Raw genomic sequence first — 25,992 nt, 5'->3', positions numbered from 1 at the left:
CTAGATATCATCTTAGAGTTTAGAGATTGTAAAACTGTAAGTGTTGTCTTTTCCTTGTTAAAAGGCTGCATTACAGTAACATGATGTAATTTTCTGAACTTACCAGACTGCTCTAGCTGTTCTATTATTTACCTTTCCCCACTTAGTCATTATATTTACATTACTATGATTATTTATCAAAAATCTCATTGTGTCAATATTTTGTGTAAGCACCAACAGTCAATCCTACAATACTGTTGCTAAATCGATGTTTGATTTTCTCCGTATGACCCTACTTGAGTCTTTGACATGTGACTCGAGTCTGACTTGAGTCCACACCTTTGCTATATGTACCAATATATGTACATATAGATGCTGTTATCAAGCAGAATTCAGTATGTCATTTACAGTTTCTTGTGCCTGGCTTGTTCAGTCTTTGAACATCTGTCATACACAAAACAATATCAAAACCATTTGCACGCTTCACACAAGGATTAAGCTGCTTTTGTTGTCTGAATTATGTTTTTTTTATAAAACCCCCCCTGAGACAAGATTCCGGGCCATGTTGTAAAACTTGACTGTAATTGATCGCCTATTAAAGACTTGACTTTGTTCCCACTACAGCTGTGACAAAAAATTTCCAAGAATCACACTAGGGAATGAGCCTTACGCCAATAATAAACCCTTGATCATGTATATGGGTTAAACTATATGTGAAATGGGCTATACACAGGGTGCAAAAAAAATGTTTGGACATCATCCAAGCAAAACTTACTGATCCTGATGATCCTGTTTTGGGATTTACCGAGGTAACAATCACAGTGTGAGCATATGTAGTTGTTTTACTAAAGCCTCCCATCTGACTGCATCCATCAACTGTCCCCTCAGGCTTTGGAACTGCATCCACTTAACTCTCAGAGGCGAGTAAGATATTCAGGCAACATTTCTCCCTTTTATAGACTATAGGGAGAAATGTCCACTCTTTAAACTGATACTGTATGTTTCCAATGCCACAGTTTGCACAAAAGAAACAGTTATCCCAATACCCACATTGCGATCGAGCCTTGCCTTCGACAGCTGTATCCTGGCAACACGGAGCAGACCTGAATGTCCTTGCTATTCAGCTCCTTGCATCTTTACATCTGTCTCTCCAGTGTGGCAGAGTGGAATGCATAGAGTGGTCAGATGAGGATACACTTGATACTGTTGCGACGACAAAAGCAGCAATGAAAATCGTAGAGGCGCAATTTTAGCATATTTCAACCCCTCCTCCAGACACTACGCAGTAGGGTCTGGGAAATATCTGAGTTTCCAATAATCCATAGAAACTCAGGGGGGAAGATCACAATTGACTGAGAGCAACACATAGTTATGAAGAAGACATTATGTCACTCTCACCAACCAAACTGTCACCTAGCCCAAAGGATGTAATTCTACTCTTCTACACTTTATTACCAGACAGTGCACAACTTGTGTTTCAGCTTGCAAGATTAAGAGTGCAGTACTAAAGTTAGACAGCGCTTCATGCTTATTTTCAACAGATGATATGATGCAGCCCCTCTTTTGTAACAAAACCTCAAAGAGCAAATCATGTTAGGCAACTTTCAGAATGACAACAGCTCTTATCGGTGAAGAGTATCTCCTGTGAAAACCAGCTCGCCTCCCTGTATCTCTAAACTTGTGGGAAACAAGCTTCCCTTTTTTCTCCCCCAGCTGCCTCGTCTCACATAGTTTCCCCTTTTCTTACTTTGCTGCTTCACAGTGACATCGCTAGAGCTAATCTGAGGTTCCAGGTCAATACTGTGAAAGGAACCAAGCAACACTTCTGGGTGAGTGCAATATAGCACAGCAAGTGTGATATGGTGCAGCAAGTTGCAATATGGCATTTCTGTACAAAAGCCTTAACTGTGGAAACGACTCACTGTAACAAGTGTTCATCCCTGTTTCATTACAGTCTTTGGGGTAAATCCACAAATTCATTGGGACAGAACTTGGTTTCTAGTTTCTCTTTTGACTATACTATTTGGACTTGGCATTTTTTTAGTGGTTTTATGTGATGTGCTTTACAGTTCTCAACTCAAATCACACACACACACACACACCAATGGCAGATAGCTAACATGCAAGGCCAAACCCAAAGACTATCATATATTTACAACATCACTCATCATTTACTATCAGAAATGACAAAGAAAAGCAACAAATTCTCACATTTAGGAAGCTAGAACCAGCAAGTGTTTGACATTTTTGTTGAAAAATTACTTATTTGATGATAAAAATAGTAAGTGATTCATTTTCTTAATCAATTAATTGGCGTCTCTAAGCCTAACCATTAGGAGCACCTATTTTCTGATCAGCTCACATTTGCCACGTTAATTTTCTGATGCAACTAATCCAAACTTAGCACATCCTCTATCTGTGTCACATCAAAGGCCTTCCAGCAGTTCAGGGGAAATACAGCAATCCTTTCTTCCCCAGAAGGCTTTTATTACGAAACTACTGAAGAGCAAAATACGCTGATCAGAATTAACTGATGTAGTGAGAACAGTGTGTGTTTGTTTAATGGAGAATCCGTGTGTGTGTGTGTGTGTGCATACTGAGGTTGCTCTTGACAGACTGCAGATATGTGGATCTACTGATGGAGCACTCACCACTGGGGGAATTAGGACCCTGAGGAACTGTCTGTCCATTAGGTGTTGACGTATCCGCCAACATTCTCGAGTTCTCCTTACCGGGAGAGCATTGGCCGTTACCTGGGAGACAAGCAGAAACACAGCAATCTTCATTGTGCTGTACAATACTGTAGTTGTACAAGAAATACAAGACAATGCTGCCATGTGAAATAAAAAAACACAGCTTTGTTGTTTTTGATGGTATATATCCAACTATGTAATGATTAAGGTTTTAAAAACAAAGATGGGGACTCACTCCATGCATTAAAAAAAAAAAAATCCAGTCTATTGATTTTCATAGAGACAAAAAGAAAATTCCTTGCTAAACAAACAGTCCACATACAAAGCCCTGTGTAAAACATTTTCTTCTCAGGTTAAACATGATTCATTTCATCCTCCTGTCAGATCTCCTTCAAAGCCCTAACCTGAGCGGTCACTATGGAGGTCACAGTACAGAATGCACCAGGCAACTAACTAAACTGTCTTTATGTGCCTATGGGATCCTAATGTCCAGCAAATGTGGATCAGATTGCATCCTCTCAGCAGTCTGTACAGAACCCGGGCTATGGATAGCCCTGTGTCCTGTGTCCTGTGTGGTTTCAGGGAGAGCAAAGCAATCCCTTATCCCCTTACACCCCGGCCCTGTCAGGGTCACTAGAACAATACAGTGGCAACAGGCAAACACCCCTGCTGACCCAGGTGTCAGATCCCTTAGGAACCAAAGTGAGCCATCATTCACAAGCAGCACAATTAAAGTTTTTCCTCAAGCATACTATCAACTGTGAGTATCCATTATAATGACACCAGACTGCCTCATGCATTTACAACTGATGTAGCGATAGCTGTAGCCGAGTGAAGTTTCAGTTAAAATCAAAGGAACGTGCTATGTGCTACATCTGAAACCGCTACAAGGAAGGCCTTGTTACAATTTGTCAGCGCTTAACATGTCTGCAAAGGTCCTTCATACTGTACATGAAAAAAGAAATCTCTGTCAGATCTCCAATTGCTGTGACAGCTCCTCTTAGTTTGACAACCTCCTCTATGGTATTGTTCTATTGTAGTGGCGGCCCCACTGAGTGGGGCATACTGGGAGACGCTGTCCATGACACAATCCCTGGGCCTGGGCTCAGGTTGCACAGGTTGGGGTTGGAGGAAATCTCAGGTGACCGACGCTGGCTCTCCCTTGGCAATGCTGTCCTGGAGACAGGAGTGGCCCAGATTTGTCATGAAGGATTTTCCATTACTGTAGCAGATGCTGACAGCTGCCTAGCAGCAATGTGGCTAGGTTGTCTTAAGCCTGAAGTAATGGCTCTTGGCTGTCTGGACTAAATTGCTACGGAATATAGGAGTAGTCCATTAAAAATTTTAACAGCGTTAAAAACAGTTAAAGTATCAAGGTAAAATTAGAAATGTATTCAAAAGCTATCAAATGGATCATTTATGAATAATCCTATCAATATGGTCTTTTTTAAATGAATAAGTAATGACGTCAAATAGGCTTTTTGTCATCAAAAGCCAAGTGTCAAGGTCTCTTGGCAAACACTGGCAATCAAAGGAATACTTTGATGTTGATATACATCTAGTGAATAAAGTGCATTTCCATGCCTCTTCAGATAGAGTCCTTTAATGTTTGGAAAAAATGTCTATACGTTACGAACTCAAAGTCGGTTAATGATATTCTAAACCACACACTTACTTGCTCGGATTGCGTTGGTGACCCGCGTTTGCTGAGTCAATTCTGTATGAACAGTAAGATCAGGATATCAAACAGTCGAGACTTGCCGGGGGAGAGGTATTTTGAGTAATACACTAAATTGGGATAAATTAATACGCTGGTAAATGGAAAGGAACAAATGTGTACACCTGAAACTTGTAGGTGTAATAATTGCTGACTTCATCTGTGACACTAAATGAATGCACAGCTTCTAAAGTGCAGTCATCCTCTCAGGAATCTAACAAGGGTCAGTGCAATTTCTGGTCTTACAAGTTATTCAAAAGAGAGTGCAGGCTCGTATAAAAGGTATCTAGGTTCAAGAACCGTGCCATGAAAACAAATCTAAATTAAACCGAGGTCAAGCTTCATCTGCCTGCTTGTAATAGTGAGAATGAATTAAATTCACAGAAAATGGTTCAATAGCACCCATAGTGCGTCTAGCTGCATGAGGAGCTGAATAAGTTTCTTTTCCGGAGTGACAAGCCTCTCCATTCTGGCTTGCTGGATACACACTGTATGGGATCTGGTTTTTCCTGTCAAACCCTGAACCTTCCTTAAGACAAAGATTCATAACACAGACACGCACATTCAAACACACAACTGACCCAGCAAACAAAAAAAAATACACAGACACATGACAGCATTCATTCACATGCTTTTAAAACTGAAATGTTAGATAATGTATTGAAAGTGCTTGTGATTAATTTAATTTGTGAATACATTTCTACAGTCTCTCTCACACACACACACACGCACACTTGATTCAAAAGTATTACAGAAGCACTTGCTGTTAAATGCCAAGCCATAGAGTGCACTAGTGCGTTCCATTTGCGGTATGTGGGGGTGACCCAGAGAGCAGGGAAACCTAATATAGTCCACATCTGCAGATAACTGATCTTAAATGATCTGCAGAGTGGGTACAAAGAAGTGACAACAATAAAGAGACTGAATAACAGTGTCATCTGCATTAATATAATAACATCCATGGAGTGCTGCTGATTATTGTTACAATGCATGTAAAGCAAAGCTGGCAGTGCAACAAAAACTTTCTGGTTAGCTAGCCAATGGTTCTGCCCTCTGATGATTTTAAACGGACACAGATTGCAATAATCTGATTTGCATTTAGGCCATAAATCATACTTATCCTCTCGCTTACAAACGCACGCACGCACAGCATCATCATGATCTCGCTCATACATTGCACAATCAGCTACACCCCCTTGTTTCCACAATTATACACTAACTCACATTATTGTTTAAATACTACTTACATTGTTAACAGTGCTGTTTAAGTAACTGTAGCCGTTGGCTTCACTGGCTGAAATAACAGCTGTCATCAGCACATTTTTAAAGATGAAACTAATCAATGTTAACTGCAGGAGCTACTCAAACTAAAATTGAAACTTTTGTTTTATGTGCTCTCTTGGCAGCTGTATTAATATCACACTGAGAAAATACTCCACTACGAGTAAAAGCACTCAAAACCTTGCTTAAGTAAAAGTATTACGTGTTATTAGCAAAATGTACTTAAAGTATCAAACTAAAAGTACTCATTGTGCAGTAAAATTGTCAATAAAATGATCCCAGTCAGTGTATGTTTTTGGATTATGTTGCATTTTACTGCTGTGGCTGTTAAAGGTTGTGCTACTTTTAAGTATTGCTGCTCAAAAACAAACACCTCACCCTTTAGGGTTATCAGAAACATTCAAACCCAAAATACCCAAATTAGGAGATACATGGTTTTCGCTGGGCAGGAAGGGTATCAAAAACTGCTTGACAAAAATATGCAACATCTGCCTCTGAAATGTGGTCATGTTTAATGTTCTGAAGAAAGGAAACACCACTCTCCATTTGAGTACAATCAATTACAAAATGAGGACTGTAAATGAGGCAAATTTAAGGCAATGGAGAAAAGTTTTGCAGCATCTAAGATGGTTCTGAACCTCATGTTTCCCCTCAGATTATTGTGCAGGACCTCGGGTAAATGTGTTTTGTTTCACTGATGAACTGAAACTTTAATGGACTCAAATTATTCTATGTTAAAATGCGATACGGTTCAAGACAACAGCAGTTTGTCTGGTCTGAGAACAACTCATGCACCTCATTATTTTTAATTTGCCTCACTTTTTCTGTCAGTTACTACTCTGCTCTGTGCATAACACAGGAAATGTTTGCACCTGTCCATACTAATGACATTTAATGCCACTTAACTAAAGCAACAAAACTAGAGATCAAACTGGAGAGGGTTGTGTCTTTTCTCTGTTTATAAAGACTGACAGAGCGTACGAACGACCGACAACCGGAACATGATAAAGAGAAGTTGGAATATCCCATTAACCCCAGAATAATATCAAATACTGTTTAAGGTAATCAGCTTAAAAGCTTTGAAATGAGACCTTCAAGGTTCAAGGGAGTGAAGCATGCCTTGTTATGTAAGTTTCTTAAACTAGCATTATCTTAAACAAGTACATTGTTAAGCTGTCTAAAGTATTTTGTTGGTATTGTCAATCATATATTGTTAATGTTAGCCAAGTGGACAACTTCATACATAACTGAGTGTTAAGACTTTATATTTTTGAGAATGACTGCACAATGTTAGGTACATCTTCAATTATATTACGAGCTGTGTTAAATGTTCGATGGATTGTTTGGTCTTTGTCACCATTCATTAGAATTCATCCTTTTGTTTTTCATTACTATGCAGTATAGTGTACCATTGTCAAGTCTGGTGTATGTTGTGTGTAATGTGATTAAACATAAACCATTTGCTGTCCTTTTTTTGTCCCCTACATTCTGAATCAGTGTTCTTCAAGTTGTTCATACCAAACACAGATTTCTTTCTTAAAAATCTGCACGGAAATTAACGAAAATGGATTTTGTGGATTCTTTCAAATGCTTGCATACACCTGTGGAACATTTGCACACGGAATAAAATATTCAAACAAACCCCGATTTCTGCTAATTTCCGTCTATGGAAATGTTTGACCAAGTGAATCCTTTGTTCCAATTCATCCCAGTGATGTCATACCTCCATGTCACCACTAGCTTGCTGCCAAAATTGGGAACGTTCTATCAGTTTGGTTCCTGCTTCAGCTGATAGAATGGAAATGCTAATGTAGCTGATACGCACATGCTAACGTGATAAGCTGTTCACAGAACATGACAAACATAGCACATGGCTAATTATTATGCAGAGTGATGCTACTAGGGGCACTGGGTGCTACTTTGACGGACCTCAATCAAACATTTCCTTTTCCTTGGTTGCATTTTGCAGTATTCTATGCAACATTGATATAATGATGGTGGTGGGAGTGTAATTCCCCGAGAAGAACATGGAACTCACATTTCTTCATTGACAGATTGGAGGTCTGATGTTTGGAGCAGCCAAGTGGATAAGTTGGTAAGTTACTAGATATCAGCCATATACAATATACAGAAACACAACTCAATGTGAATAAGATTAACAATGATGTCTGTTCTAATGTAAGTCAACATTGTGTTTGAGGCAACATATTGTCACTTTGCTGGAAAGAAATATAAAGTTATCTTTAACATCTCTAGCTAACGTTAGCTAAAGTTAGCCTAACGTTAGCTCCTAGCTGCGTTGTTCATCATGTCATCTTGTTTGCTGGGAGTTCATTAGCCTATTTTGTTCTAGTTTTGTACTTTGGTGATCGTACATCATTGTTAGCTGTTGTCCAAAGGGCTCTAGTTAAGCTAACATCATCTTCTGGAGTTTAGCTTCATTAACTTATCTGTAATCACAGAGATAACAAAGGTTGGCAAACGTTATGCTGAATGATTCAGTGTAAATACTGTAGCACCAAATTAACGGAGAGACACTCTTGGTAAAGATGGTAAAAAGGCTGTTATCCTTTTCTCATATTCTGAGCCAAAAACCTTAACTTCAGTGGCACTTTATCTTGACTTTGATGGCCACGGCAACGAGATGCGGTTTATCACGTTTACACTGGGACCTGTAAATTTTGGCTTGTAATTTAAGCTTTTCATCGACCTTCTCAACAATAAAATGATTAATATATCCCTCCAATGCGTAGCTTAGGCCCTTTCGGTTACTTCTCAATGACATCTGATTGTTATGTCCCCAAAAATCATCAATTGCCTCCTCCAAAATGCCGTGTACTGCGACACCTGCCAAAGCGCCGGTCACTGAATGTTGATCTTTTGTCCGAGTGAGTGGAGGGGGGCGTGGCTTAGCCATAGGTCAATCCACACCGGCACCGTTGTGGATAGTTGTCATACGTAAAATTCACATGTAGATTTTACACAGCTTTTACACTGCAACTGGTTTTGGCAAAACTGCACCTAATTATGGTCACATCAGTAAGAAAAATCTAATTTAAAATTTTAGAACCCTTGGGAGAACTAACCACGAGGCATCTAGGAACCTGTATACATTCATCTAATGACCTGCATGTAGAAACCACATGAGATCTTATTTCTCTAAGTTAGAAACAACATGTATCTATGAGGAAATGAGCATGTGAGGTAGAATGACAATGAACATGAAAGAGAATAAAGTGCATGTGAGAAAGCAGAAAGATCTTTTGAATCTGTGATAAATTATGATGGTGTGTGTGATAACGGAAAGCGGTGTGCCGTGCGTGTGAAAAGGTACAACTGTGTGTGTGAGAATGATAACCTGCGAGAGAGAAAGCGACCGTGTCAATGACAGCGCATGTGGTTACAAATAATAGTGTGAGTGGAGCGTTTATATATAAAGGAAAGCTTGGTTGATTAAACAGGAAGGGAGCTTGAATTTTCGATTCCAAATAACTGAGCGACCTTCTCGAAAACAAAACTTGTACCTGCTCAATGGCAGCACTGTCAACATTTAGGCTGCGAGAAGCATTCAGATCCAGTCACTGGGCCTTAAAGGACACCGTGTTTTGTTGGTGCTGTAACAAGGTTGCTCTGTTATTTCAGATAATTTTATCTCCCCCTCTTCTTTATGTGATCTATGTGAGCCATTGACTACAAATATTGTATAACACGTACAATCATATACTGTCAGGCTGTGTCTCATACTATTCTGAGTCACTTACACTGTTTTTACAAATAGACAATAATACTACCTATATGTGAATGAAAATAGTAGTAATCTCCCACATGAATTCTAATTCATGCTTTACTTGTGTACGGTTTTCTGCTGAATTTTCTTTCTCTCTTTCTTTCTTCTTTGCAGTTCTTGTTTATTTGCCGCAAACAGTCATGAAACAACCGTACAGGCTGTAAACCAACAATGTATGTACCGTGTGTGTGTGTGTGTGTGTGTGTGTGTGTGTATGTGTGTGTATATGTGTGTCTGTGAGTGGTGTGGCTGATGTGGCTGTATGTGTGGCAGCTAAGCCTCTGCCTATTCTCAAAGTCTACCAGAAACTCAGCTCATTCTGCTATTGTCGACCCTTCTCCTGTTTTTGGCTATTATAGTCAAAATTATTATAGTATTATTATTACACATTAAAAATAAAACTAACATACACACATAGCTAGGACACAAATATAGGCCACCGGCATCTACACATTTGACCTCATAAACGATGTAACGAGCATGATGGACATCACTGGGTTTACCCTGTCGTGCTGGAAAGGAACATGATAAGTCAGGCTGGATATGAGTGAGTGATGGAATATAAAGGGCACATTATCAGTATCAGGCAGTACCGAAACCTTAGTTTCAGTGATAAAAAAAAAAAATCACAATTAGTGATATTACAGCAAAGATAAAAAGGCATCAGCTAATGAACAGATGTAAGCTTTTGCAAGTCTTTAGTCACGGAGCTGTGACTTTGTAAGCAATAATATGAATAAGAAAGACGTTTCAACCTTACTGTGATGAACTAAAATGACATCTGTCATCTGTCTGCAGTCACTGCATGTTGAAGTTATTGAACTCAGGGTACTGTCAGTCTCGACCCTATGATAAATCACACAGTCAAGCGCAAAGTGTATTAGCTTGTGCCGGCGAAACTTTGCCTCAATTTGTGTCTCCGAGGGGAATTAGACTCTGTGTATGTCTTTGTATTGACTTTATATGCACTCCTGCCACCTTTAAAATCCTCTACATCCTCCTCGACATTCACTATATTCTGTTTGACACACGTACTAATGGGTGTATACAGTACGATATGATAAGTTAATTTGTGTGTTCCATGTTGGTGAGTAGAGGAATATGTTTGCATATGTTAGGATTTAGTGTACTTGGGGTTGATGATGATGATTGGCTTTAATTATATGTGCTAATTGCTGAGCATATAGTAAATGCACGGGGGTAATGAGGACACAAACTGTTGCATTCCACATAGATGTGTGTTTTCCGCAGTTTCATGCTAACGGAACAGGGTTGTTCCAAACATATCATTTCAGAAGCGACCCACAGACGGACAGGGAAAAGAAGAGCCTCCATTGCTCCCACCACCACCACCTCCCCTACCTCGCCTGCCAAGTGTTCCTATAAGCACAAACCCCCGATGGAGACCTAAAATCCCCGCTGATGTCATAAACAACATGCTACTTGTTTTCAGATCTGCATACCAGAGCAAAATACAAGAAGGGGGCAGGGAAGAAATAGAGATATATTCAAGAGACCTGCCCAAAGGAAACCAGCAAAGGGCAATGGAGCACCACAAAGTGCGTATCCAGTATCTGCTGCATTCAACAGGATGTTGGTGAAGTTCGTTTTCTCTACCTATAAGGGGTGAACAGGAAAAAGGCTGCACTAGGGGAAAATCCCTTGAAATGTTTATGGTGTTGTGATTGCCAAAATATTGTTTTTTTTTTTGTTTGTTTTTTGGGTATCAGCATTGTATCAGAAAGTTGGAAAACACATGAAAGTCAAAGTAAGTTAAAAACGCCAAAGTCACAATAACATAATCACACGCAGACGCAGTCTTTGTCAGCATTATCACCATCATCGGCTCAAGGAAAGACACACACACACGTTCCGATGTACTGCATACTACTGGCCTTGGGTTTAAAGTATGGGTCAGTGAGTGTCAGTGTACATTGAATAGAGTGTGTGAGCAACATGAGGACTTACTAGCACAGTAGCCATCGGGGGCCTCCATTTCAAGTGCTGTGGAAGTCCTGCAGAGAAATAAAAAAAAATTAACATTATTTTCATACAAAGGTTTCTTGCATAATGCATACATTTCTTGCCTTGGTTCTTTATTTGTTTAGCTGACTGTGTGTTTCAAAAGCTGTGCAGCCTGAGCTGGGTGTCTATACTGCAACAGTGATGTGCACCTGCAGAGTTAACCTTGGTCAAGTAGCCATACAAACACCATGAACCTGCAAACGTTGAGTTTAAAATCCTACTAATACCCACATTTAAGGGTTTATAAGCAGCTTTAGATGCATGGAGTCCAGTGTACAGAGGTGCATTACAACAGACTCTGGTCTGTGCTGTTTTCTTATTAGAGAAGTACATATATTTAGCAAGCTACCCAACAGCCACATTTTAGTTTCATGTTCTCTATAAAAACATTCGTGTAGAAGTTAAACTGAAGCTTGCATGGTCTCTCCATTTTCTACAGTTTACACACGTGTGGTTTGTATATCATGTATGAGACAAACTTTTGTCGAGTCAGTAACGGTGCAGTTGAATATGTAAGCTGTATTTTTTTCAATTGAAAACAGGCAAACGGAAATATATAAATATACCATACCCTACAGTGACAGAGCAGTAGTGTCACTACAAAATTCTAAAAAAGGAGGAAAATGAAATCACTAAAATCTAGTTAGAATTCAACTTTTTGTGCAAAACGGGTATTAGACTGACCAAACAATCGGCACAATCCATAGCATTAACTTAAAAAACAAACAAGAGGCATTCAACTGTGCAGATAATAGTGTTGATAATACATTGTGTCTGCTTGTGTCTACTGGCTTCTTTGAGGAAGTTGTAAATGAGCTGTAGGTTACTTGCAAATTGATTCTAATTTAAAATTGCAAAATTAAAGTTTGGGACCACCTTTGTACCTCGACGCAGAAGTTATCGTTTCATGGAAGACTTCTTTAAGTCAGCACATAGGAGTAGCTTTGCATCAGAGAGTTCATTAATATCTATTATACAGAGTCAGAACACATAACATATTTGTATTGCTTCCTTCCCCTGTAAGAACATACAGCTTAACCCTTTCATTACAATAAATTGAAACAGTTCAAAGGTGTCACTGCAGAAACTTTTTTTCAGATCTACAGGCCCAATACAGACTGTCCCACATCCTCTCTCAGCTTCACTGGGTTCAACTTTTTCTAGCAGTATACTGTATAAAAAAGATGATGGTTATTCCTAAATGTTTTAGCTTCACTCTGTAGCTACATGGAGGAAACTCTGGCCACTCTACAGTCACAGAAAGTTGGAGAGCCATGTGTTTTAGATTATGATCGTTTTATCGTGATAGGTTAACAGCTATAGAAGTGAAACGTGAAAGTAAAACAAGAAAGAAGCATGTAGTGTATATAGAAGAAAAGGTAGATTACCTTCACACGTCTCCCTTGTGCAAAATAAGTTGGTGATTTCAGTCAAGGACGGGGGGAGGGGGGTGCTAAGTTGTCTCCACCTCCCTTTAATGAAACAAGCAAACCAAAAAAGAAAGTCAAAATTATGACTGATCTCTCACAATTGTATGAAAGTAAAAGCTTTTCCTCTCAGGTCAGCATGTTTCAATAAAATGAAATGAAGATGAAAAACAACTGAGAAGCAGAGAAAAGTTTAGGAGGAGCGCATCTGTGGTGTCCTACAGGTGACTGTTGCTGCGTCAAAGCTTCTTCTGCGCGCGTCCCGTCGAGTTTTCCACTTTAAAAGCGTCACCGTCCCATCGAGCCCTGCACTCAACTTGACTCAAACTTGCGACATTTCTTAAGAAGTCGGCACAACTACAAGCTGAGCTCTTACGCAGCGCAGTGCCTGCTTCTTTTTTCTTTTCTTTTTTTACAGTAGGAACAACCGATAGGGGGGAAGACTCAACAAGTTGGTGAAGGGAAAGAAAGAGAGGGATGGATCAAACTGGATCCACCGGTTCCTAAGGAATTAGCCATAGCGGCAGGGAGCAGCCAAGCTATTTTCAACAACCAAGACACTGGAAATCCGTGGGTAGGCAGTGTGGAGATGTGACTCAAGGTCGGACCGGCAGAGCCTCACGCGTTTTAACTGCTGCTGCGGGGAATGGGTAATGAGAATAAGCTGCTGCATCAAGGGACAGTGCAACCAATAATATGACAGACATTATAGAAATTAAAATTATGACCCAGCCCTATTCTAATCTATATTTGCCACTACTTCCTAGTATGACTTTAGGTAGCCGAATGAACATTTATGTCAGCAGCAAACAGGTGGGAGCACTGTATCGTGCAGATGCACAGACAGTGAGGACAGGGCGCATTTACCTGCATCTCTGGAAATAACCATCAGCTGCTAAAAAAACGTGAAGCCAGTTTGTTGTCATTGTGTCAACGCGCTGTGTTTCTCCTGTTAAGTGATTTCTCAGCCTGCTGTGTCGCCTGCATGGCTTTTGGAGCTGACTGACAGCTGCAATTCAACAGGTTATCCGATCACCGCAGTCTACAGCAGAGCCCGTCTGGCTTTCCATTCATCAGACAGACGCTCCTCGTCTGCCTTTGCCGCAGACATGCGCCTCCAGCAGCAGCTCTGAAGCTCTGTAGCCTCCTGGCAGTCGAATAATACTGAATGGCTCACATTAAAGCGGCAACAGAATGCTTAGGTAATGCAGGAAACCGATTCATGCGCTTATGTTTCCTCTCGCTCTCCTTTTTTTATTTACCTTAAACACGTAGGAGTTTATATAATCCCATGAACTTGCACACTGATCCCGACTGAATGTCTCGGTTTGGAATAGACTTCATTCTAGCCCGACATGCGGCGGCAGCAGCAGCAGCAAAAGCAACAGTTGTTCAATCCACCACTGACTTCCTCCTCCATCTCCAGAGCAGAGCTGAGCGGCAGACAACCCGAGTTGCTATTCTGGGAAGTTGGTCTGACACAGAGAAACCGATCACAGAGTGTGGACCCAGTCTGCCTCTCTGCTCGGCAATCGATTGGGTTTCAATGGGCCTCTTATTTCTGAGGCTGCAGCCAGGTTATATCCCTGTGGCGACAAAAGTATAACTGTCATACTCTCAAAGTATTTCTATAGAGATTACAGTGCACCCGAGGACATAGAAAAGTGACCATATGCCTGCTTCTGCATATTCTGTATGCTGCAGCTATTTATAACGTTTGGCTCCTGCAGTTATGTTGCAGAAATTTGGCGTATTTGTGAGAAAAATACTAATTTTAAGTAATTAATCTTTATTACACATGCTAGCTTCTAATATCTTTTTTTTTAATGAACAGGGACAATGCACAAATAACCCCCAACTCATGCTGTCTCATTGATTCATTGATTACTATTTCATTTCTCTAAAACATAGGCCTAGCCCACAATTTTATTGTTTCTTGCTGTAAAATATTTTACTTGATTTTATTTTTGTAATATATATATATATGTATATATATATATATATGTATATATATATACATATACATGTATAACAAAATAAGTTATATATGTATAAAACTGATTTTGTTATTTTTGTAATTTGTGTTTTTTTATGATTTACATATATTTTTTACAATTATTATTATTATTGTTATTATTATTATTACAAGTTTGTTGTGTGAGATGTCTAGTCTCGTCAAAAATGACTGTTATGACTATTATTATAATAAGAGCCAGACCGATAATGTATTCAGGTGAACAGGTCAAACAAACATAGGACTTTCGTCCAGATGATGGCTGTTCATGTCCCGTGTGAAACCAAGAATCAATGAGTTATTTTAACAATGTTTGTTGTAGTATGTCATATGATGTTATCATGTGACATACGTGACAAAAGTCATATGACATATGTCACATATGTCCAGTGTTGGGCAGTATATTACTTTTTTCCAGTAACAAGTGGTGTACCTTATTACTAATAAAATTTCTGTAATAATACAATGACTCCAAAACCAAACAATTATTTACATCATAACTTATGTAATCACATCACGACTGACTTGAAATACAACATCATATCAGTGAACTCATTTTAGTAATCGTCGCACTGCGCAGGCACATCACAAAGATGCAAGCTAGTTGGAACCGCTAACCTTTGCGGCTGGACATATTCCCATTACTTTGATTTTGTCGGGAGGAAAGATGACAAGCACCGTGTTGCTACAGGTAGTTGGACTAAAACTCTTCCCACTGCAAAAAACTCAAACCCCTGGTCTTAAACACCTTGGCTACTATCGACTGACGTGAAGCTCCAGGAAATATACCACATCAAAGGTGAGCCCCCCGCGGAGGTTGGCTGTGGCCCTAAACAACTTCACTAAACAGCCAAAACTGGATTTTAATTGTGGACAGCTGCAGGCTTTAAAGAAGGGATGAAGCTTGTGGCTGGATATGTGGTGGATGACATGCTGCTCCGTGAGTGTCTTTCGGGCAGCACCTTGGGAAAATACCGGTCACAAGCAACAGAAAACCCCCAGGTAAAAAGAAGTTATCTGGCCTTTGCTACACTAAACAGAGGCACACGTCTTAAGTTTGGGGAGATACGCAATTACCAATTTTATGGGGTGTAACGGAAAAGTAATATAATGAGTACTGTAACAAATTACGGTTGGTAGGGAGAAATAAGTCAAGTAACATTATTACTTTCCAAAAAATAACGACTAATGAGTAATTAATTACATTTTTAGAGTAATGAGCTGGACACTGCGTATGCCACGTGAGATACGTAACATTATGTTACCTTAGTAACAAACATAGCCTACTTTTGTTTTTTTGTAAAAGTGAAACCACAGTCTTGTTTTCTAAACCAAACCACACAGTTTTGGTGCAGCTGTGACCGTTTCACAACGTTAACCACGTGTTTAAAACTGTAACCATTATTGGTCATGTACATGTCGTTCTGTGCTAATTTAGGAAATGTTCCTATGGGTCGTGTTCAGAGGGTAGGAACATAAGGCCACGTGGTTGTATGGGTTGGACGAATTGTTCGCTTTTTAATATGAATATATATCGGGACGGATCCCTTATTTCTTCTTCTTTCTCTTCTTCTTTCTACAAATCGTGACGAGGAAATGTACTGAACAGCACACTAAGAAGTAAACCTCTGGGGGACAATCTATATCATGGCGGCATCAGTTGGAGCCTGAGTCTGTAATTGGGATGAGCGCAATAATGAATATGATGCTCATCAGCAGCAGTATAGAATATAATATAGTAGAAATAGAAGTTACCTTGGCCATTGAGGTGGTCATAAAATGCTGAAAGGCTGAATTGAAGGCTAAAATTAGCAGAAGGATAACAACAGTATCCGAACAAAAGTAACTGTAACAGCAGTTTTCTTCAGTCAGACCCAATCTGTATTTTCTCGTGTACCTCGTTTCTGAAACAGGTCTGACAAAAAAATGGATTGGATTCAACAGGACCCTACAAGACCCTAAAAAGAGTCATGCAAATCATGCCAACTTAAGTGTTGGCTAGTCATTTAAGGGATTAAGTTGATATGTGTTTCTGACCACAGGGTACTCATGGGGTAGGGTAGTCGGAGTTTCACACCTACCACTGGGGCTTATACTGTATGTCAGACGAAGGCCTGGACCCAGGTGCTTCAGATTTGTTTGGCAAACCGACTGCGATCAGAAACCTCAGACACCCTAAGGACAGCCCAGGTGGTACACACACACATCAAAGCAGTACACACCCACATAAATAAATACATAGTGGTACTACTGTCCTGATTTTGGTGGGGAGTTCCTTCCACTAGTAGAGCCAGGGCAGAGAGAAGTCTTGAAGAACAACTTCAGATGAATTAAATGGTTTGAAAGACAAACGAAATATTGATTTGCAAAATGAAGCAAATGCATCACACCCACTTTTGTTTAACTGAATCAAAATGGTTGCAGATTTGATAAAGGTTACAAAGTATATAAATTTGCATGGATTATCATTATACTATGAATACATTGTAAATACACCAAATAGGGAAATATTTGATGTCATATATGTTATTCTACATAGTCCTACAACCTCTCTAGGGTCAATTAGACCACTTTGACGTTAAAAGAGGTAATAGTAAGAGTAGCAGTAGAGAATGCAGTACATGTAGCTGTAATGGAAATAGTAGAGTGATAAAAGAAAATCACTTTAGCTGGTTTCAAAGTGACAAAGTTTAAGCATCACTCAGCCAGACTGTATCTCTCACGCTCTGTTTTCACTATGAGAATTAAGTCTGGAAACAACCACTCAAGATCTGAATCAGCCCGGCCAGATATGCACCGCACAAATCAGCAATTACTACAACTACATTCTCAGAACAACCACCGTGTTTAATTTTAAAGGTGTGAAGCGACGACAATGGCGGCACAGTGGTGTTAGAAGTACTCAGATGTTTTACGTCAGGCAGAGTACCAATACAGTGACGAAAAAGTACACTGGTATCGTCATTCAAAGTAATACTCAAGTAAAGGAAAGGAAAGTTTTAGTAAAGAAATACTTGTTCTGTAAAATGGTCCCTTAGTGTTATAATACATTGCATTGCTGGATTGGTTACTGCATATTGATACATCAATGTGTACGCAGTATTTCACTGTTGTAGCTGCTTTTAACATCTTTATACACTGTTGGTTAGTTTATTCCAGTTGGGTGGGGCCCCTCAAATGGTCATATCAGAGTGGTGAGATGATTAGGGTCTTACAATGAAGCTCTTCTTAACAGGTTTGCATTTTTTTTCTCCAGACTTTAATGTGATCTTTGCTTTTTGTTTGAAACACCAGATATCTTAACCCCATTGAGCCTCAAACTGTTATTCAAATGAAACCATCTGTGAAGTGCAGAGGAGTAAATCTCTGGTGAAACTAGTAGACACATGAAACATGACAAGAGGGTCTCATTCACACACTACTATTTTGTTAAGTGTCTCAAGCTAAAAAGGTTGAGAGTCCATTGCAGTGATGCAAAATGGCCCCAAAACAAATATACATAGACTTTCTCTGTAAGAAGAAACCAAATGAACTTTGAATCTTTTTTTTTTTTTCTAACATTAAACTACCATGTGTGTTTAAATGCTCTGCTGCGGTGGTCTCCGCTGCCCATGAACAGACAAAGCCCACAGCAAAACAAAGTCCTTCAAATCCTGATTTGGCGAACTGTCCTCCTTGCGGTTTCAAATGCATATAATTGTGAAACAATGTATGAGTGTGTCTATGATTCAGTCTAAATGACGTCTCCCAGAGCGTTGAAAATGACTGTAAGTAGGGCAAACATTTGAGAAAGGTCATATTCATCGTATAAAACAAAAAATAAATGAAATAATAGAAATAGAAACTGATAAATAGAAGACTTCTTCAGGCTACCCCACATATCTTACCTCAGGATCCATCTTACCACGAAGAGAGCTGAACACGAAATATCAACTTTTTTAATCTATGAAGTTGTTCCTCTTATACTGGTTTCTCATTGCAGCTGCTTATCTTGTGGTTTTCTTGTTGCTACAGTGACCTTGCTGATCAAATCGTGCCAGTGTAAAGAATATACAGTATGTTTTCTTTGTATCTATATAACATGAAAGTCTTTTGTCTTCCTTGTTTTCCTATTAATATACAACACATATACTTAGTGTGGCACCACAAAAACTCTCAATCCTCTTCTGAAACTCTGCCGCAACAAGTATGAAAACATATCATAAGCTTTACAGTATGAATGAACCTATTCCTTGGATAGTTTAGTGACACTGGGCGTAGATACAACTAATTTCTGATCAGTTATCCTTAAATTTCTCCACTGGCAGAGTAAGTATTTGACCGATTGTGGCAGAAGTCAACGTTACAGTTGGTTCAGTAATGGAAGTACTGTTATAATAATGGCTGTAATGGCAGTCTTAGTCATCAGCAGTGGCTCTGTAACAGTAAAACTGTAGAAATAAGGCAGCAGTATAAGTAGAGCTACAACTGGAGGCAGTGTAGGAGTGTAGTGTCATTAGTAGCAGTAGCAGTCACTGTGACTTTAAGACTAATAATTCAGTAATAATTCAATTTTACAGGATTTTTAGTCTCCTGAATGGTAAGAAACCTTCCATTATTGTTTCCATCACTGCTATTTTGTTGTTGTTGTTGTTGTTGTTGTTGTTGTTTTCTAATATTGCATGAAGTCAAATAGAGCTGTACTTCTTAAACAATGCTGCAGCTCACCTCTCTTTTACTGCAGCTCCCTCCTGTGGTGAAAGAGGGACAGTATTTGTTGACTATTCTAAAAGAGGAGTATACAGTTTAATTTTGCAAAGCTGGAGAAAAGTGTTGCTGATATACTGTAATGTTTAACATGCATTTCATATAATTCTTTAGTGCATTCTTAAAACTGTATATAAATGTATGCCATCTTCTTTACGGTAAATAATTTACTGATATAGTCTAATATTCCTTTGCAATTGTGGTGGATGGTCTGCTGTACTGTAAGAAGCCCCTGCAACTTCTAAGATGTCTTCATGGGAGACGTCTTTTTTTTTTTTTTCCTCTTTTAAATCTCAACTTTGTGTAACCTCAATCACACAACACTGATCATCCGCCTTTAAATGGCTGAATGATTCCCCCTGGTGTCTGTGTGCAGGCAAACCTCTTTTGTGACACCACAGCATAAAGTGGACTGCGGTTTCTCCTTCAAAAATCCATTGTTACGCAACTATGAACACATTATGTAAATATAAAACGCCATGATAGTCATCTGAGGAGAGATACCAACGTCTTCAAGGGTGACCTTGTTTAACCCAAAGACAAAATGAGACTTGTGAAACTCATGAAGCAAATGTGACACTGCTAAAACAGTTCAGAGTTGATTTTTGTTTAATTTAGGCAAAGCAAGTGCTAAAAGCTCTCTAATTATGCTTTACCCTCCATCGCCATCTCTCTCTCTCTCTCTCTCTCTCTCTCTCTCTCTCTGTCTCATACCCACCCACCACCCACGCACACCACTGATACTAACATTAAAAACAGCTGTTACTTTTTTGCAAATTTTCTTCAACTGTAGCATGAGTTCAAAATGAGTTCAAAACACTAAGTTAACATCCACCCAAAACACTTCATGATAAACTCTTTAATTTTTAAGGAACTTTAACTAGCCTGACTTAAAAATCTACATTTTCCAACACTGTGTAGTGAAAAAGGTGCACTTTTCAGCTTTAGTTGTCTCCTCTAATAACAGTCGTCAGAGCTCTGCTAGTTAAGTTGCATTTCCCTGAAACGTCATCTGAACATTTATATATAGTAATGGAGAAGTGATATGTTGCTGGTTATGTTCTGTGAGAGGGAATTGGATGACATTTTGACAGACGATGAAAAGTCCTTCAGTGTCATCAAGACGAAAACACCTTTCTCCCTAAAATCACGTTAAAAAGGACATAAGAAAAGTGAAATACAAACTTGACTTCAACACCAGAAAAACGACCAGTGTGGCTAACAACATTAATGATGGCTCTGGTGTGAGTCTGCGGTACCAGCGAGCCAGAACACACAGGAACACCTTAATGAAATGCAATGAAATCCTCTAACTTCCATTGCAACAACACAACCTGAAATCAATACTAAACTCTTTTGTTTTTGCTGCATGGAGTTGACCTCATGTCAACTTTTTTTATGTACAAGTTCAGAAGCAAGTTTCGGTAATATAATCGTGCCGTATAGTCTAAAATGAGGCTAACACAGACAGACCTAGACTGGAAAATGTCTGGTGTGGTCTAGATTAGGTAAAGATATCAGCATGTCTAAAGCAGGGTGCCTGGTTCCTTTCCCACAATCAATTTTCAGTTTCACACACATGAACAAAAACCCTAATGGCTGCCTCAGGATGCCTTTCGTCTTAAAATGAACCCATTGCCTTTACACCCACAGGTTTGGTTTTTGCATGACCCTGTGGTAACGTATTTAAATCGGCATAATCCCGCTTTTTTCCCCACAAGCATGCAAAATGGCATGACATTTAGAAAACTGTAAGATTTTGTCCAAATGTTGCATTGAAAAAGTGACATCATTAAAATACACATATTAAGAGATTAAAGGAATTCAGTAGAGTGGTTTTGGTGACGCCAACCAAAGGTTAATAGAAGAATGGTGTACAGAGAAAATGGTTTCCATTGTTTATAGAAAATGTCGTTTCAGATATTAAACACAGTGTGCAAATTGAGATAGGTTTGCTGAATGCTTTATTCATATTTCACTTTTAAATATCAAACATTAATTGTTATACCAGGCAACCTGTTGGTAATTTTACTGCATTAATAAATAAAATGCAGTACTATTTATATATTATTATTTCAATGAATTTAAACCAGGACTTGTGAAGTTAAAAATGTTTCACTGCACAAAACCAAACCAAACCAAACAAAAAAGGCTAGGCTTAGTGGTTAGGGTCACTTTTATGGTGAAACTCAGCAATACTGTTGTAAATTTAAAATACAATATAACTCCCGTAAAGTGAGTTTGAACAACTCTGCTCAAACACAAAGCAGCCAAATCACCCCACAGAAGAGAAACAGTAAATATGTGATATCCTGGTTGAGGCTGACAGAGGGCACTGGTGGTCTATCAAATGCTTTACACAAAAGGCCGTTTAACTGTGCAGGACTTATAAAGATCTTATCCTGACTGCTGTAATAACAACTCACAAAAACCACCTGTGATATAAAGCATTCAAACAGTAGCCCAAGCACTTTAACCCTCCCTGGCTGATTGCGCTGAAATCATTTTTTAAAGGGTGTCTTTACTTTACTGGCCTGCAGTACCAGCGGAGCATGATTTCAACAACATAGTTAACATTGACATTATATGTCCTGTGGAACGCCATGGAGGAGAATATAATGTGCCACAAGTCTGAAGCTGGTTTAAGAAACATACATATGACCTTCAAAGTGTCATATCTTAAACAGATGATCTTTTTGGATGGGAAAGCACCCAGCATGTTTGCAGCGTGCATTTGCTACAGATTAGATCATTAAAAAGGAATCAACATTGATACAATCTTAAAGGGACTGTGTGTGTGTGTGTGTGTGTGTGAGAGAGGGGTGGGTGTATGTGGTGGTGGTAATCGTGCAAATGGTGAGAGAGGGGAGTGTTTGTGCTTGTATGTGTGTGTGCATGTGTGTGACTGTGGGTGGTTATTTAGGCTGCCCACACACAATATATTATTGCTGGTATTTACAGATGCAACCAGTGATATTGTTGCCGATCAAGGCTGGCCAGCTCTCTGTTTACTCAATGACTGCTGAGAATATCTAAACAGGGAAAGCCAGCTCTGTTTTTGTTGTGATTGCTCTAATCACCCGGGCCTCCTGAACTACCCGCTGTGCTCTGTGTGCACGTAGATTTGCATGAATATTGGTGCAGCATTTCAAAGGAGGGGAGAGCTTTGGACGCATTAAAAATGTAAATAGTACGGATGCAAAGTCGGCATAATAATTTGACAGGTAAGCAGCCAGTGTTGTAGCTAACATGCACATAGGATTTTTATTAGTAGTATTATTTGATGATGGATTTGCAGTAGGTGGCTACAGAGAGCCCCAGGAATGAGTCCTAAAACCCAAAAATGAGTTAGAATATTACCAGTCATGGTTCCCTCATCTAAAAGTCAATGGATTTTTTTGAATGGATTTTTAATTAGATGCCTGAAATAATGTCTTGTGGTTGACAAACGCTTGCAAAACCTTCACATTCTGTTCTATGACATAAAATACATAGTAAATACCCCACTCATGAACTTTGAAGCTTCTATGTGTCTTAAAAAAAGGCAATTGCTAACAAGCTAATTGAGACTACAAATTGTCATCACTCCAAAAGCCACTTTACAGTCTTGTTATGGCGGTGACGTTAAATCATGCCCTGTTGTGTGGTTTGTTTAAAGCCTCACATTAGCTTTTTAATTCTGGCGATTGCATTTAGGCTTCAATAATCATGGAAGTAGTGTGTATTTGTGAAGATTATATTGCTGAATGAAAAGTGTATGCATCATAAACTTGTATGCCACAGAGATTATTTTCAGCAATCATCCAAAATCCAATGGAAAAATTTTGTTGGCTTTTTAAGTGAACCAGTGCAATGCTTACGCATCATCCTTGGGGCACTCGATTTTGTAAATAACCAGCTCTAATTGCTCCTTGTCTGGCTTTTTGTCGTTTCATACATGAATGAAATTGTGAGACACTGAAAAAATGACCTAATTTTTAATTTTGAAGTATGAGGATTTGTTCAACAATGCTATGAAACGCAGCCTTATCTCTGTATCAGTTACCTTACAAGTGGTAAACTTGAAATCTCCTTATAGAATTTGTTACGGCTCTGTGATGCTGAATGTAAGCAGACGCTAGTATGCTGATGTATAGCAGGTATAAAGTTTTCGATGTTCACCATCTCAGTTTGGTATGTTATCGTGCTAGCATTAGCTAACTGCCACTAAACGTAAAGTAGAGTTTTGAAATTGCATTTCCATGGACCAGAAATTTAGATCTAATGATGGGGCTAGATCTGCAATGCAAATTTTCATGGTATGATTTCTGGAGTATTTTGCAACTGCCAAACATTCACCCATCAGATCTGTGCTAACAGTTGTACTAACTAACTGAGGAAGGCAGCTAACGACTTACTTGGTTTGCAGTAAAGTACAACTAATAGTTCAAATGAAGTGATGTGAACATGGTAAAAGGCTCTGTGCTTGGAGCTAATGCAAACCAAGAAGGCAACGCTCTTTATTATTTTTTCATGCTGTCCAGCAGCGCATTACCAATTCACTCCTTCCATTTACTTTCCACAATAAAACACCAATTAAATTACTCAGAGCATTTTGCAAAGCAACTCAATAAAAAAGCTTCCACAAGTCAGAAAAACATATCTTCAAAACATACCAGGTGGTTCTTTGCTTACTAATTTCTACCCCCTTGCCTTGTTTGATCTGTCTGTGCAGTATGTTGAGTGGTAGAGCTACGGGTGCACACAGACAGCCGCAATGTTTGTTCTCCATTTCATTTATGTCACAAGAATCTGAACTACATCGCAACTGATAGACTTTTGTGACACTGCGTCACACAAATTTCTTGCTCAAGTTGGAAAATTTCAACTTGCATGTAGATGCAATAATGTGAATTCCACATCTCCACATTATTTGCATAGCGTCTGCTGTGAACACACCATTAGGGTAGTTACAATTTCTCCTCAGGGGAACTTGAACATGTACTTGGAAAACCATCCAACATTGGTTGAGACATTTCACTCAACCTTTACAACAGTCTTTAGAATTCATTCTCTGGCCATCATGAATATCTTTATTAAATCGACTGACCAATGTTGCCATCCCTTGAGCCACCCCAGTAGCATAGATAAGGGTTGTGTAGTAAGACATGTTCATGTGTTGATGTTTCCCTATGCCATATCTTAGTGATACTGTTTCACCTTTAATGTCTTATAAATTGTCATGTAATGTTGCCTTGGAGCACTCCTCCTATTTTCGAATACACACAAGCAAGAGAGTTTTTTTCCCCATAGCTGAAAAATTACTCTTTAGTCTGAGCAGACAGCAGGATCCTAGCAACATGGTGTTTTCTATCCTTACCATCGACTCTTTTGATACCTATCTCTTTGTTGAGTGTCACAATCCTGTCTGCCAGGACACAGTCACAGGGAATGAAATGAGGACCACGCCTCCTAAATTATCAAAAAGAAAAAAGCAGCTTCTGGCTTGTGTCTGCAATGCCACTGAGCCCACATGCCTTAAGGTAAGAATCTCTTATAGTAGCATTATTATTTAATGGCATGTCAAGTTTCTGACTGTTAATGGGCCTTAAGGGGCTGAATTGTTTTGATTTAGCAAACACTAGCAATCACAATTTGGATGTTACATTACTGATATACTGATGCGCTCTGGGATTACTGGTTTAGCGTTAACGTTACCATTTTGCAGATGATTATAAGTTGAGCTCCTGTGCCAAAGTTCCAACTAACTTCATGTTACCTTTAGCCCCTGATGGTATAATTTACTTTATGCTAAGATAATATTAGCAAAGCTAACACTGTTAAAATGACATCATAATTGAACTATTTGCTTTTGGATTTGTTTTGGAAAATGAGACTAACTCATTAAAAAAAAAAAAAAAAGCTAGGGACATGTAAGCTACCCTAAAATATTATTTATTGATTCAGATTTAGGGCTAGCCTGGTTCCAGACCATAGACCCCGCCCACTCAACTGAGTAGGCTTGCATCTCTGGTCTGGCATACTGCAATGAATTTGTGATTTATCTTGTCCAAACGATGGATGGACCAATGAACGCCGGGGGTGGGGGTGGGTCTAGCGATTAGCCAATCAGCGCCATGCTGATGTCAAGCTGTACGCCGGTGGGTAACTGGTGAGGATAGTAACAATGGCAACCGCTACAGATCCTACAGACCACATTAACGATGCTATCGAGGTATTTCGCCACTACTCGCGTTAATGGAGGACCAAATTAAGGAAGCTGCTAAACTGGATTTAACAGTGATGCAGCTGGGCATGCACGACGACAGAGACATTTTAAACGG

The 25,992-nt window shown here is 39.2% G+C and overlaps 1 protein-coding gene across 5 annotated transcripts in view; it reads right to left on the bottom strand.

Annotated features, from left to right (window-relative positions):
* The window catches only part of ikzf2 (IKAROS family zinc finger 2), a 48,532-nt gene that overhangs the window by 15,471 nt on the left and 7,069 nt on the right, over positions 1–25,992 (bottom strand). Inside the window, exons 1-5 of one of the 5 annotated variants that reach the window (XM_050048528.1) lie at positions 13,132–13,332; positions 12,871–12,954; positions 11,426–11,472; positions 10,213–10,303; positions 2,631–2,732 (exon numbers count right to left, since the gene is read on the bottom strand). In XM_050048528.1, coding sequence (XP_049904485.1) covers positions 2,631–2,694 — 64 coding nt within the window. In that variant the 5' untranslated portion in view covers positions 2,695–2,732; positions 10,213–10,303; positions 11,426–11,472; positions 12,871–12,954; positions 13,132–13,332. The other 4 variants (XM_050048526.1, XM_050048524.1, XM_050048527.1 and 1 more) reach the window with 4 other exon arrangements.

Source organism: Epinephelus moara, chromosome 7, assembly GCF_006386435.1.
Source record: "Epinephelus moara isolate mb chromosome 7, YSFRI_EMoa_1.0, whole genome shotgun sequence".
Taxonomy (NCBI): Eukaryota; Metazoa; Chordata; class Actinopteri; order Perciformes; family Serranidae; genus Epinephelus; species Epinephelus moara.
This window is presented reverse-complemented; position numbering and strand designations above follow the sequence as displayed.